At 44.6% G+C, this 13,823-nt stretch overlaps 1 protein-coding gene across 1 annotated transcript in view; it reads right to left on the bottom strand.

Annotated features, from left to right (window-relative positions):
• Window positions 1-13,823, bottom strand: part of SLC5A12 (solute carrier family 5 member 12) — a 127,761-nt gene that overhangs the window by 98,707 nt on the left and 15,231 nt on the right. Inside the window, exons 2-3 of the mRNA XM_063944331.1 lie at window positions 7,540-7,605; window positions 1,677-1,728 (exon numbers count right to left, since the gene is read on the bottom strand). Of these exons, the coding sequence (XP_063800401.1) occupies window positions 1,677-1,728; window positions 7,540-7,605 (118 nt within the window). The remainder of the gene's footprint in view (window positions 1-1,676; window positions 1,729-7,539; window positions 7,606-13,823) is intronic.

Here is a 13,823-nt window from a genome sequence, read left to right as displayed (position 1 = left end):
GACGTGGCGGGGTCCGGCAGGCAGCAAACGGCGGGGCGGCAGGGCGCACAAAAATGGGCAGGGCGGGATTCAGCTGTCTAAAAAAGGGGCAGACACCTAGCGTGAACACTAGATATATATTAAAAAAAAGACAAACGCCTCATTCACTTAAACACACGTCTCACTTAAACACACACGCCTCTCACTTACATACACCTCTCACTTACACACACCTCTCACACACGTGCCTCTCACTTACACACACCTCTCACATACACATGCCTCTCACATACACATGCCTCTCACTTACATACACATGCCTCTCACTTATAGGCCCTACACACATAGCGATTTCACTGCACGATATGAACGATCTTGTTCATTAATGAACGAGATATCGTTCATATCGTGCAGTGTGGAGTCCCCAGCGATGAACGATGCGCGACCCCGCGCTCGTTCATCGCTGGGGCCATGTCGGCTGTGCATGCCGGCCAATATGGACGAGATCGTCCATATTTGCCTGCAAGTCTACGGAGCCGGGTGACGGGGGGAGTGAAGAAACTTCACTCCCCCCGTCACTGCCCCCCCGCCGCTGGGTCGCTCGTCGGCCACCTCGGCGGCGCATCGCCGAGTGTGTAGGGCCCCTTACATACACATGCCTCTCACACACACACACACACACATGCCTCTCACTTACATACACATGCCTCCCACTTACATACACATACATGCCTCTCAGACACATGCCACTCACACACATCACACACACACACACACATGCCTCTTTTACTTGAATGTACAACTTTCCTTAAAAACACACACACCTCACTTAAAAACAAGCACACACAAAACACAGTACTTCCCCCCCAAATACACCTCTCCCCCACCCCCCACACAGTGCCTACCTTTGGCTATCATCCAGAGCATGGAGGAGCAGAGAGTTCTGAGCTTCCCTCGGCTGGCTTACTAAGGGCCCGGGAGGAGCTGTGCTCTGGAGCTCCCCCTAGCTGCAGCCAGTGCCATCTCTCTCTACAGGAGGCAGCTTCCGTGTCATTGACACAGCTCCTCCATCTGCAATAGCAGCGCAGTCCTCAGGCTGCAGGAGACAGTGGAGGAGATGCGCCCCCTTGTGGCCAGGAGCCCGGCGGCAGCCGACTCCACTGCCTCCCACAGTTCCGCCCCTGCTCACCGTGCTAATAGAGCTGAAATGATTAGATATTGCACTACTACTTCATATCTTTTCAGCAAATCCTGTGGGCCACATAAAACCTACGGTGCCATTTACAAGAAGCTGCAAGGACTTAGGTGGTCATACAGAATTAGTTTCATCTTGTGGTCCAACTTTATCTTTCTTGTCCTGCATTGATCCAAGTCCTTCTGTGACTGCAGAGACTTTTATTTATCTAGTGCCAGCATATTACTTTGCACTTCACAACTGGAAAAATTGGAAACACCGATATAATAGAAGTCCGCCACTAATTTGTATTCTATAGGGAAATTAGAATTTAATATATGAGATTAAGCGCTGAATATTACAATTGATCCAACCAGATAACAAAATTAAAAAGTGCTGCTGTGAACACTCTGAAAAGCTGATTTGCTAAAGTGCAGTGTACCCACATATAAGCATGAGATTGACATTGTATATTAGAAGGCGGCCCGGTACAAATCTGCCACATCTTAAAAAGTTGACTTACCCTGGTTCAAAGCCAACGCTGGTGCATAAATTACTACTCCAGTATACAGGATCTGTGGAGAGGAAATGAGCATAATGTATGTATCAGATTGTTAATGTGCGATGAAATCAGAAACATAAATGAAATCACTTGAAGGACAACTGAACCCACAAATTAGGATTTTCAGGGTTTTTTGGGGGGTTGCCAGGTGCATTCAAAATCTGCAGCCTAACTTAATAACCCTTCCACTTGGCATATGAGGCATGTGCCTAGGGGCAGTGTCGGAACTGGAGCATGTAGGGCCCACCAGGGTAATAAAGTGGTAGGTGTCTATGCTTAAGGGGTGTGGCCAATTAACACAGGAAGTGTGGTCAGCCCCCCGTGATTAAGGGGTGTGGCCAAATAACACAGGAAGTGTGGTCTGCCCCCTCCCCCTAAAGGCTTGGCCAGCCATAACAGACCATGTAATTTATCCTCTAATGGAGTAACAATGTATAATTTGAGTGCACAGTCTAGAACCTGACACTGGAGGAGGGGTTGGGGCCTTCAGGCAGTGAGTCCACTGGGCATGTCCTCTGTACCCCTGCTGGCCAGATGAGGCCACATGATTCTTTTTTTTGTTATTATGACTTGTTTTTATTTTGCAACTGGTAAGGTTGTTTGCCAATGGGCAGCACATTGGGGTTTGTGAGGTGGTGGGGTATGAGGTTGTGGCTGCTTTGGTAATCTGGGGGCATCGGGAATGGCTCCAACAGGAAGGGGACATTGATGTGATGGGGGGAGGGGCGATCAATAAGGTTGTGCCTACAGGCAGCCTGACCCCTTAATTCATTTCGGGGGCTAGTGTGGAAAATGCTAAACATTCCATTGTAATCAACAGAAATAATCCTCTAAAGACTTCTGCACAATCTCCAGCACATCCCCAATGAGGCAAGGTCAAATTTCAATAAGGAAACAAAGCAAATAGGAGGATGGACTAAATAAGACAGAAACATTGGCCAAAGTAAATAAAATATTGTTATTGTTACAAGAAAAAAATGACAATCACAAAAAGGTGAGAATTGATAACATTTATATAATTTCCAATATTTACAATTGCTTAATTTCTCTATTGACATCACTATTCATGTTGTTATTATGACTTATTGTTTTTATTTTGCAACTGGTAGGGTTACTTGCCAATGGGCAGCAAATTGGGGTTTGTGAGGTGGTGGGGTATGAGGTTGTGGCTGCTTTGGTAATCTGGTGCCATCGGGACTGGCTCCAACAGGAAGGGGTCATTGATGTGATGGGGGGGGGGGGGGGGGCGATCAATAATGTTGTGCCTACGGGCAGTCTGACCCCTAAATTCATTTCTGGGGCTAGTGTGGAAAATGATAAACATCCAGTATAAAAGTCAAGAGCATGCTGTACAGAGAGGTTTCCACATGGATTTATCATGGCTCAGAGTGATAGATTTTCAGATTTTTACTGTTTTTGCTAGTAACCAGGCCTAGGACTACCTCATATATTCCACCTATTTAAAAAAATAAATCTATATTTCCACTGTAATCAACATAAATAATCATCTAAAGACTTCTGCACAATGGTGGTCATTCCGAGTTGTTCGCTCGTTGCCGATTTTCGCTATACTGCGATAATCCGCTAACTGCGCATGCGCAATGTTCGCAGCGCACATGCGCTTAGTTAATTTACACAAAAGTTAGGTATTTTACTCACGGCATAACTAAGCTTTTTCATCGCTGTGGTGATCGTAGTGTGATTGACAGGAAGTGTGTGTTTCTGGGTGGAAACCGGCCGTTTTATGGGAGTGTGCGGAAAAACGCAGGCGTTCGAGTTCCAAAACGCGGGAGTGGCTGGAGAAACGGGGGAGTGGCTGGGCGAACGCTGGGTGTGTTTGTGACGTCAAACCAGGAACGAAAAGGACTGAGCTGGTCGCAATGGCTTAGTAAGTCTGGAGCTACACAGAAACTGCGGGGTAATAGTTACGAGAAAATTAGCGAAGCTTTCGTTCGCAATTCTGCTATGCTAAAATACACTCCCAATAGGCGGCGGTTTAGCGTGTGCAATGCTGCTAAAAGCAGCTAGCGAACGAACAACTCAGAATCACCCCCAATTTCCAGCACATCCCCAATGAGGCAAGGTCAAATTTCAATATGGAAACAAAGCAAATTATGGTATGCAAATAGGAGGATGGACTAAAAGACAAAAGCATTGGCCAAAGTGAATAAAATATTGTTATTGTTACCAGAAAAAATGACAATTGCTTAATTTCTCTATTGACATCACTATTCATACTTCCGTATTATAGTAATGTGTAATGTCTGGTCTGAGCAGGCAAAATTGTCAAAGGAAACATGACTGAGAAACTGGCTTGGATAAATCATTGATGCTTCTTAAGTAGGTTTAAAATAGGTGATATGTACCTAAATAATTGATTATTATCATATTATTCAGTATCTGAATATATATAATAATCAGCCATATACTTTGAGGATATTTGCAAAGTATACTATAATGCTGTACATTTTTTTTAGATACCTGACATCCTTTTATGCAGCAAAAACTATTGAGGACACTTATTTGATCCTTACGGAATTGCCAAATGTCATACATTCTCTGGGGGACATTAATCAAATCTTGGAAAAAGATACAGTGGAGAGAGCTAAAGTACCAAGCAATCAGCTCCGACGTGACATTTAAAAAAAACAACAGCCTGTAACATGGCAGTTCGGAGCTGATTGGGTAATACTTTAAAGGGCCAGATGCATCATCGCTTGGAGAGTGATAAAATGGAAAGTGATAAACTACCAGCCAACCAGCTCCTCTCATTTTTCAAACAGGTTTGTGACATGGCAGTTAGGAGCTGATTGGCTTGTGCCTTTTCTCTTTCCATTTTATAACTCTCGAAGCGATGATGCATCTAGCCCTTTATCTCTCTCCAAGGTTTGATACATCTCCCCAAACTTAAAAATTATTAAAGAAAAGTTCTCATATAATGTTACCCAATTCTCAAGCACAGGCCACAACTGGTATTATAAGAGTGTGGCACACCATGAAGGTAGGTGGCACACCATGCAATGAATACATCTTATGCAGCCAATATAACTGTCCATTGGTTAAGGTACAGTAACGCTATAAAGGGGGAGATATAAAGAGGGAGCACCGCACTATATTATTACCTGGATTGCATAATGCAGGTGGAAACAATCCGATGAGCATTTTTCATAATTTCAGTAAGTAGGGCTGATTCGTTCAAGGTCAAATCCTTTCAGTTTGTACTGTAGTAAACCTGGTGTACAGCTTCAGGGTCATCACAGCAATTATTTAGACCTTACACTTTCCATATCATATACACTATCATTTAGGTTCCAACTACTCAGACATGAGGGGAGCTAACATCTGTGCTTTCCACTAAGCATTTACTAACTTTTTAAAGCCGGACAGAGTGGTAAAATAATATTGTAGGACAAACATATAAATATACAATAATTATTGTCTTCTCAGCCCAGTAAGACTCTGGATTCTGGGGTACATGCTTAGTTACCCTTGTGATAAATAAGGGTAGGGAGTTTACAGCTTATAATACTCCCAGTAAGGTTAGTTCCTGCTAACGTGCACTAAAGCTAGGTTGATACAATCACCTACCCGCCTGTACTTGTAATGTTACCTCACCCCAGCTGGTTTGGTGTTGTGCCAATATACAGTAGTATTAAAATAACCCAATGCACTATGAGTTCTGTCTTAAAATTAAAAATTAAAGTTTTCAGCCATGCAAACAATTCTACTGCCATCACTTCTTATGCACCTAATGGTTGTTAATCTCTAAAAGGAGTTCTGTAGCAACAATTATCTGCAGCTCTTTCACTTGGTGGCTCGCAAGTACAGGAGATCCAGAAGGGGCGTGTTAGGCAAATCTTAGCTTTCCATGCTTCTATACAACATGGGGGATGTGACTACAGCACCCAGCACTAGTGATTACTGAATTTTATTTGTTTGCCCACCTCTGTTGTGTATACTCCTGTGTGATCACAGGATATTTATAAGAGTACAGTAGCTAAATACTGAAATTCCTGGAATTTGGAAATTGGAGAAGTGATAGATGAATTTTATCAAACAATTGGAGGGGAGTGAAAACAGCATACCTAAGATGATCAGCAATAACGTCTGATATCAGCTGTTTAAGTAATAGGCCCTACACACTGGGCGATATCACTCAAAGATATGAACAATCTCGTTCATTAATGAATGAGATACCGTTCATAACTTTGATTGTGGAGGCACCAGCGATGAACAATGCGCGGCCCCACCCTCCTTCATCGCTGGTGCCCCGTCGGCTGTGCATGCAGGTCAATATGGACGATCTCGTCCATATTTGCCTGCACTTCTATGGAGCTGTGTGACGGGGGGAGCGAAGTAACTTCACTCCCCCCGTCACTGCCCCCCCGCTTCCGGGTCGCCCGTCGGCCGTATCAGCTGGGCAGCTCGGTGGTGGATCTTTAAATGTGTAGGGCCCTTAAGAGAGACAATTTACTGTGATGCAATGGCTACTAGCATGAAAAGCAATAGAGGGAACAGCAATGAACAGCAGTATGATGGAGAGAGAAATCTGGGGATGTCTTTATGTTGCATTGGGTTTATTGCATCTTCCTGTATGGCAACCACAGTGTCTGTAGCATGACACAAGATGATCCGGGGTCACACAGTGTAGCATAACACTCTTGTGTTATGCTACAGACACTGAGGCCCTGGATCTTCTTGTGTTAATGATCATGCTGATCACACTGCCTCCAATTCAGGACTTCAGCCATTCAATCAGCTTTCTCAACACTCTGCGTCCATATATTTCTCCAGGCTGTCAGGCTTTGAACCTCCATTATTCCTTAACAATAGGGGAGGCAACGGTATTCCTTAAAACAATCAACTGGAGTTCTTGTTAAAGTTCTTTAAGTGCAAAGTTGGGTAAACACTGGAATGAATGTCATTCATCCTAACATTGGAATGAATGCCCTTGAGCGGGAATGCCCGTACACACTAGAACAAGTTAAATGAAGGACAGAACAATCACTGTTCCATCCTTTATTAGCATAAACTAGGTCGCTAGCATTATCGCTAACCTAACGACCATCGCTAGCGGCCGCGGAGCATGTAATCACATGTACGCACTGAGCAAAGTAGGCGATTTATGGTTCCGAAATGCCAAATCAGCCCAACATTGCTCCAGTGTGTACCCAGCTTTAAGGGGTATCCGTTCAGATTGTCGACAATGTTAAGGTCGACACTCATTAGGTTGGTGGGCATTGATATGGTGAACATGGTCGACACTGACATGGTCAACATGGACAAATGGTCGACACAAAAATGGTTGACGCATGAAAGGTCAACACATGAAAAGGTTGATATGGCTTTTCTTTAGAAAAATTAGATTTTTTTACTTTTTCATACTTTACCATCCTCGTGGACTACGATTGGGAATAGTAACCTGTGCTGAGTGCAGCGGTAGCAGAGAGGGGCACCTTGGCCGCAGCATGGCGAGCGAAGCAAGCCATGCAAGGAGACGCGGTTCCTGGCGATGTTACGGAAAAAATGACACCAAAAACAGTTATAAAATCCATGTTGACCTTTTCATGTGTCGACCTTTCATGTATCGATCATTTATCCATGTCAACCGTGCAATGTTGACCAATAGTGGCCGACATAATGACTGTCGACCATAACATGGTTGACCATTCATACTGGAACCGCTTTAGGGACCTTTATAAACAATGTTTGCAACTTCTATACAACTTCTGTATCAACCTCTTGTTCTTTCTGGAAGCAATGTAACTTTATAACCTTTTACCTTTCATCAAATATATGCACGCTCATGTATTTAGTTTCTTACCGTTTGCACAATGTATATAATTGTTGCAGTATACCGGACAGCCCTGTTAAACCGGAGCTCTAGGTACTGGAAGACACAGGAGAAATACAATTATTTAATTTGTTTAGAAAATGCTGAAGAATATTGTATATAGTATCACTGAAAGTAATGCTACTAAAATGGATTTAATATGACTTTGTTTCTTATATATTACACGATTCATTGATTAGCAGAATGGGGAACACTGGGTTTTACTCCTTGGACTGAAAAACTGAGTTAATTTCTTTTAACATTTTTGTTTATATTGCTTTCTCCTGGCAGCAGTGCCTGGAATGTGGTGCAGAGGATGAGCTGATGGAAACCCGCAAAACAGTAATGGCTCCAATTTTACACTAGAATTGAAGATGCAGTATAACTTAAGGGGAAAGTGAGTGAAGGTGGAATGTATGCCTATTTGCGGACCATGGGGGTAATTCAGAGTTGATCGCAGCAGCAAATTTGTTAGCAGTTGGGCAAAACCATGTGCACTGCAGGTGTGGAAGATATAACATGTGCAGAGAGAGTTAGATTTGGGTAAGAGTGTAAGCAGTCCACGGATACCTAAAACCCTTCTTCCTCTTGTACCCAAGCTCCTGCAAGCCACACCACCAACTCCCTCAACGTCAACTTCATCCTCAGTCAGGAACGTCAGTAGTCCTGCAGGCCATGTCACTGGCAAGACTGAGGAGTCCTCTCCTAACTGGGATTCCTCCAGAGGATCCTTGAGTGGTACGCCTACTGGTGGTGTTGCTGTCGCTGCTGTTGTTGCTGCTGGGAGTCGATTGTCATCCCAGAGGGGAAGTCGGAAGACCACTTGTACTACTTTGACTAAGCAATTGACTGCCCAACAGTCTATTGTGAGGAAAATGAAATATGACAGCAGTCATCCTGTTGCAAAGAGGATAACTGAGGCCTTGACAGCTATGTTGGTGTTAGACGTGCATCCAGTATCCGCCATTTGTTCAGTGGGACTTAGAGAATTGATGGAGGTAGTGTCTCCTTGGTACTAAATCCCAACTAGATTCCAATTCACTAGGTAGGCGATACCGAGAATGTACAGAGACGTCAGAAAATGTGTCCTCAGTGTCCTAAAAAATGCAGTTGTACCCACTGTCCACTTAACCACGGACATGTGGACAAGTGGAACAGGGCAGACTAAGGACTAAATGACTGTGACAGCCCACTGGGTCGATGTATTGCCTCCCGCAGCAACAACAGCAGCGTCACCAGTAGCAGCATCCCGCAAATGCCAACTCGTTTCTAGGCAGGCTACGCTATGTATCACCGCTTTCCGTAAGAGGCACACCGCTGACAACCTCTTACGGAAACTGAGGGACATTATCGCAAGATGGCTTACTTCACTTAGACTCTCCTGGGAATTTGTGATATCGGACAACGCCACCAATATTGTGCGTGCATTACATCTGGGCAAATTCCAGCATGTTCCATGTTTTGCACATACAATTAATTTGGTGGTGCAGAATTTTTTGAAAAATGACAGGGGCGTGCAGAAGATTTCGGGCCACTTTCGACATTCAGCCACCGCATGCCAAAGATAGGAGCGCCAGCAAACACTCCTGAACCTGCCCTGCCATCACCTGAAGCAAGAGCCAGTAACAAGGTGGAATTCAACACTCTATATGCTTCAGAGGATGGAGGAGCAGCAAAAGGCCATTCAAGCCTATACATCCACCTACGATATAGGCAAAGGAGGGGGAATGCACCTGACTCAAGTGCCGTGGAGAATGATTTCCGTCTTGTGCAAGGTTTTCCAACGCTTCGAACTTGCCACACGTGAAGTCAGTGCAGACACTGCCAGCTTGAGTCAGGTCATTCCCCTCATCAGGATTTTGCAGAAGCAGCTGGAGAAATTGAAGGAGGAGCTAAGACAGAGTGATACCGCAAAGTATGTGGGATTTGCGGATGGAGCCCTTCAATTGCTTTGCCAGGATTCAAGGGTAGTTAATCTGTTGTGATCAGAGCACTACATTTTGGCCACCGTGCTTGATCCTAGGTTTACAGCCTACGTTGTATCTCTCTTTCCGGCAGACACAAGTCTGCAGAGGATCAAAGACCTGCTTGTGAGTAAATTGTCAACTCAAGCAGAACATGACCCGTCAACAGCTCCTATTATTTTTGACAGCTACAATTATTCTTGACAGCCAGCGCTGGTTTACCTATCTATTGTTTTAGTCTATTTTTTTAGGGACCTGACTATTCCACTTTCCAGCTGATACTGGTTGCGTACTTGCATATTGCTCTATATCAAGCGGAATGTGAATCGTCAAGAGCTACTCTTTCATTTTCTCCTGCAACTGAGTCCGTGAGTTAAAGGATAAGATTTCCTAGCCCACCCACTGCCGGTGATGCAGGGCTGTCAGAAGCGAGTGGTGACATCTGGTCAGGACTGAAGGACCTGCCAACGATTACTGACATGTCTACTGTCACTGCATATGATGCTGTCACCATTGAAAGCATGGTGGAGGATTATATCGTTGATACCATCCAAGTAGGCATGTCAGACAGTCTGTACGTATACTGGCAGGAAAAAGAGGCAATTTGGATGCGCTTGCAAAAACTGGCTTTTTTTACCTAAGTTTTTCCCCCTCCAGTGTGTACTCCGAAAGAGTGTTTAGTGCAGCCGGTAACCTTGTCAGCAATCGGCAGAGGAGGTTACTTTAACAAAATGTGGAGAAGATGATGACCTTTACCAGCAATTGCCTCCAGAAAGTACACAGGGACCTATGATGGTGGATTCCAATTAGGACGAATTAATACTCTGTGAGGAGGAGGATATACACACTGAAAGGGGTGAGGAATCAGAGGATGAGGTCGACATCTTGCGTCTGTAGAGCCAGTTTGTGCAAGGAGAGATTCATTGCTTCTTTTTTGTTGGGGGCCCAAACAAACCAGTAATTTCAACCACAGTCATATGGCAAACCCTGTCGCTGAAATGATGGGTTTGTTAAAGTGTGCATGTCCTGTTTATACAATATAAGGGTGGGTAAGAGGGCCCAAGGACAATTTCATCTTGCACCTCTTTTTCTTCTTTGCATCATGTGCTGTTTGGGGGCCTAGTTTTTTTAAGTGCCATCCTGTCTGCCACTGCAGTGCCACTCCTAGATGGGCCAGGTGTTTGTGCCACACACTTGTGTCACTTAGCTTAGCTATCCAGCTACCTCATTGCACCTCTTTTTCTTCTTTACATCATGTGCTGTTTAGGGCCTATTTTTAAATATACCATCCTGTCTGCCACTGCAGTGCCACTCCTAGATGGGCCAGGTGTTTGTGCCGCACACTAGTGTCGCTTAGCTTAGTCATACAGCCACCTCGGTGCAACCTTTTGGCCTAAAAATAATATTGTGAGGTGTGAGGTGTTCAGAATAGACTGGAAATTAGTGGAAATGAATGCTATTGAGGTAAATAATACCGTAGGATCAAATTTCCCCCAAATTCTGTGATTTTAGCTGTTTTCATGTTTTAAAAAAAAAAATCATCCAGATCCAAAGCCAAAACCAAAACATGAAAGGGTCATTTTGGCAAAACCAATCCGGATCCAAAACACGAGCATGGAAACAGAACCAAAACCAAAATACAAAAGCAGAAAAGTGCCCGCCGCACATCTTTGAACACACCCTACCCATATCTAACTCTCTCTGCACATGTTATATCTGCCCCCCCCTGCAGTGCACATGGTTTTGCTCAACTGCTAACAAATTTGCTGCTGTGATCAACTCTGAATTCAGCCCAATATCTTGCTTAGATCTGTAGCACAGCACCTGCTACAGAACCAAACACATACAAGTATGGGTAATGGCATATACAGTTAGGGCTTAATTTAAAGTTGATTGCAAAACAATATTTTCCTCTAATGGGCAAAACCATGTGCAATGCAGGTGGGGCAGATATAGCATATGGAGAGAGATTTAGATTTGGGTGGGTTGTGTTCAAACTGAAATTTAAATTGCAGTGTAAAAATAAATCAGCCAGTATTTACCCTGTACACTGCCCTACCAGAAGTGCACATGGGTTTGCCCATTAGAGGAAAATGTTGTTTTGCAATCAACCTTGAATTAGGCCCTTATACAGAAGAGGTGTAACGGTCACGGTAATGGGGTGTTCTTGTGTATGCAAAGTTCAATCAGCAAATGTTAATGCTACTGTGGGATTATGAAGAGTTGGATGTAAGTAAGAATCTGCCTGTTTGGAGGTGTATCTTTTGCACCTAGTAGAGGGTTGGTGCAAGTGCACACCGATGATGATGAAGATGATGATGAGTACACATAGGGACTGTCACATCACATGATGCATTCATGCTGCACATGGTGAAGACAAAGATTAGTTCCCATGCTTAGTTTGGGAGCAACAAACGCCCAAATTAACTTCTAACTCAGCTTCACTCTATGAGCAATAAGACATAAGTAAGATATACAGTATTAGGGATATTAAACATTTCATTAGAATATATAAATACACACAGTAGATGCACAGAGAGAATACTTGAAAACATTATCCTATTTTTCGATACAACCCCTCATGAAGATTGCAATTTATCCACTTAACTGACTAATATTTATTCCATAAATGTCCTAAAAAATATTAAATGTTTTTATGATCAGATCGAGAAAATATATAAACTTGATTCTGTGTAATTATATTAACAAATATGCAGATAGATACATACATACAGTATGGGACGTAGTTATATGACCTCCGGTCAGGAGTCTGCCGGTCACTATACCAATGCCGGTAACCCGACCGCTTACAGCCCGACAGTCTGCATGCCAATTGAAGGGGACTATTCCCACTCATGGGTGTCCATGACACCCATAGAGTGGGAATAGAACCTGTGACGAGCACAGAGAGCCACCGAGCCCGCTGCTTCATTACGCTCGCCCCCCATCGGCAATCTAAAGATGGGCGTTAGTATGGTGACCACTGGGTTCCCAAACGCCGGCCTCCCGAACCCAACTCATACAGTACAAACTGTACATCAGAAATTGTTTTTTAACTATATAAACTTATAAAGCATAATTAATCTACAAGAAGGGTAGCCTGCAGCAGGAACTGAGCAATCCTAATGGTCACCCATTGCGCCAGGGTCCCACAGCAGCGGCGGACAATGCTGAGATCACTCCGGATGCTGCACCACCGCCACACTGATTGTGTGCTGGGCTGCCAGGACTGGAGATTGGTTACCAGCTCCAGTCTCGGCAGCCTACAATATTGGTCAGCTGGTCGGCGGTCAGGTCTCCAGGTTTTTAAGAACGTTTAAGAACCAGGAGACCTGACGGTTGACCAGGATCGGGTGCATGGCTTAGTCGGCGGAGTCTACACACTTGTGAAGTGTCGGACAAACCGGTCAGTTGGGAGTCAGATCTGCTGAGAATTGGACAAGTGTGCGCCCAGCTTTAGTAGCCAGCGGTGCCTGTGTTGCGCATGGTAAGGGATGGGTGTCTGATAAATGCGTATCGCTGAGATGGTTACTGACTGGCAGAAGGAGCTGCAGTGCCAAACATGTCTTTCAGCCAGTCCGCACAGGAGGGGGTTGTGGTGTGTGGCCTATGAAGGAGAGTGTAAAAATAAGAGAACATGATACTGGGGAACAAATTTTGACAACCATTTAGGGCTGAATGAATAGTAATGGAATATCCCAATTGTTCATCAGTAATTGTAGAATTTCAGAGGTTGTTCCAATCTTTTGCATAACAGCACATTAAACAATTTAAGGGTCTAGCTTCACAGGGAAATCACTCTATATAAATAGATATACTGTATAGACCCTTTAGGACGGGATGTATTAAAAATACGTCGCTGCTCCTCGCCGCCCACTGCAGCGATACTAATCGCATATGTACTAACATATGCGATTAACATCGCAATGCAATGACAGAGGCCACCCGCGATACTTGTGAGAAGGCGTGCAGGGGGGTCTCTGTCATCTCCGAGGGGGCTCTGTCACCTCCTAGCCCCGGGAGGTAACGCCAGCAACCAGTCCCGGGCTCCTCCCTGCAGCCAGAAGGACCTCCAGCTGTGTTGCTGGGGCAGGCGGAGTTTAAGTTTTGGGGCCATTGGCTGCCTGCTCACAGTTATGCTGGGGGGGGGGAGGGGTCGGCGTGTGCGGCGCTACGGACGAATCAAGGGCCACATGTGCCTGGGGCTGAAAATATTCAAGGACCTATTGTGAGAAACAGGGAAGGTGTGATTAGTGCTGTGCTGGTGTTGCCAGAGCCATATGGGCATGTACACCCTCTACACCAGCGGTG

This window comes from Pseudophryne corroboree, chromosome 11 (assembly GCF_028390025.1).
Source record: "Pseudophryne corroboree isolate aPseCor3 chromosome 11, aPseCor3.hap2, whole genome shotgun sequence".
Lineage (NCBI taxonomy): Eukaryota > Metazoa > Chordata > Amphibia > Anura > Myobatrachidae > Pseudophryne > Pseudophryne corroboree.
Note: the sequence above shows the minus strand (reverse complement) of the source record. Positions and strands in the feature narration are given on the sequence as shown.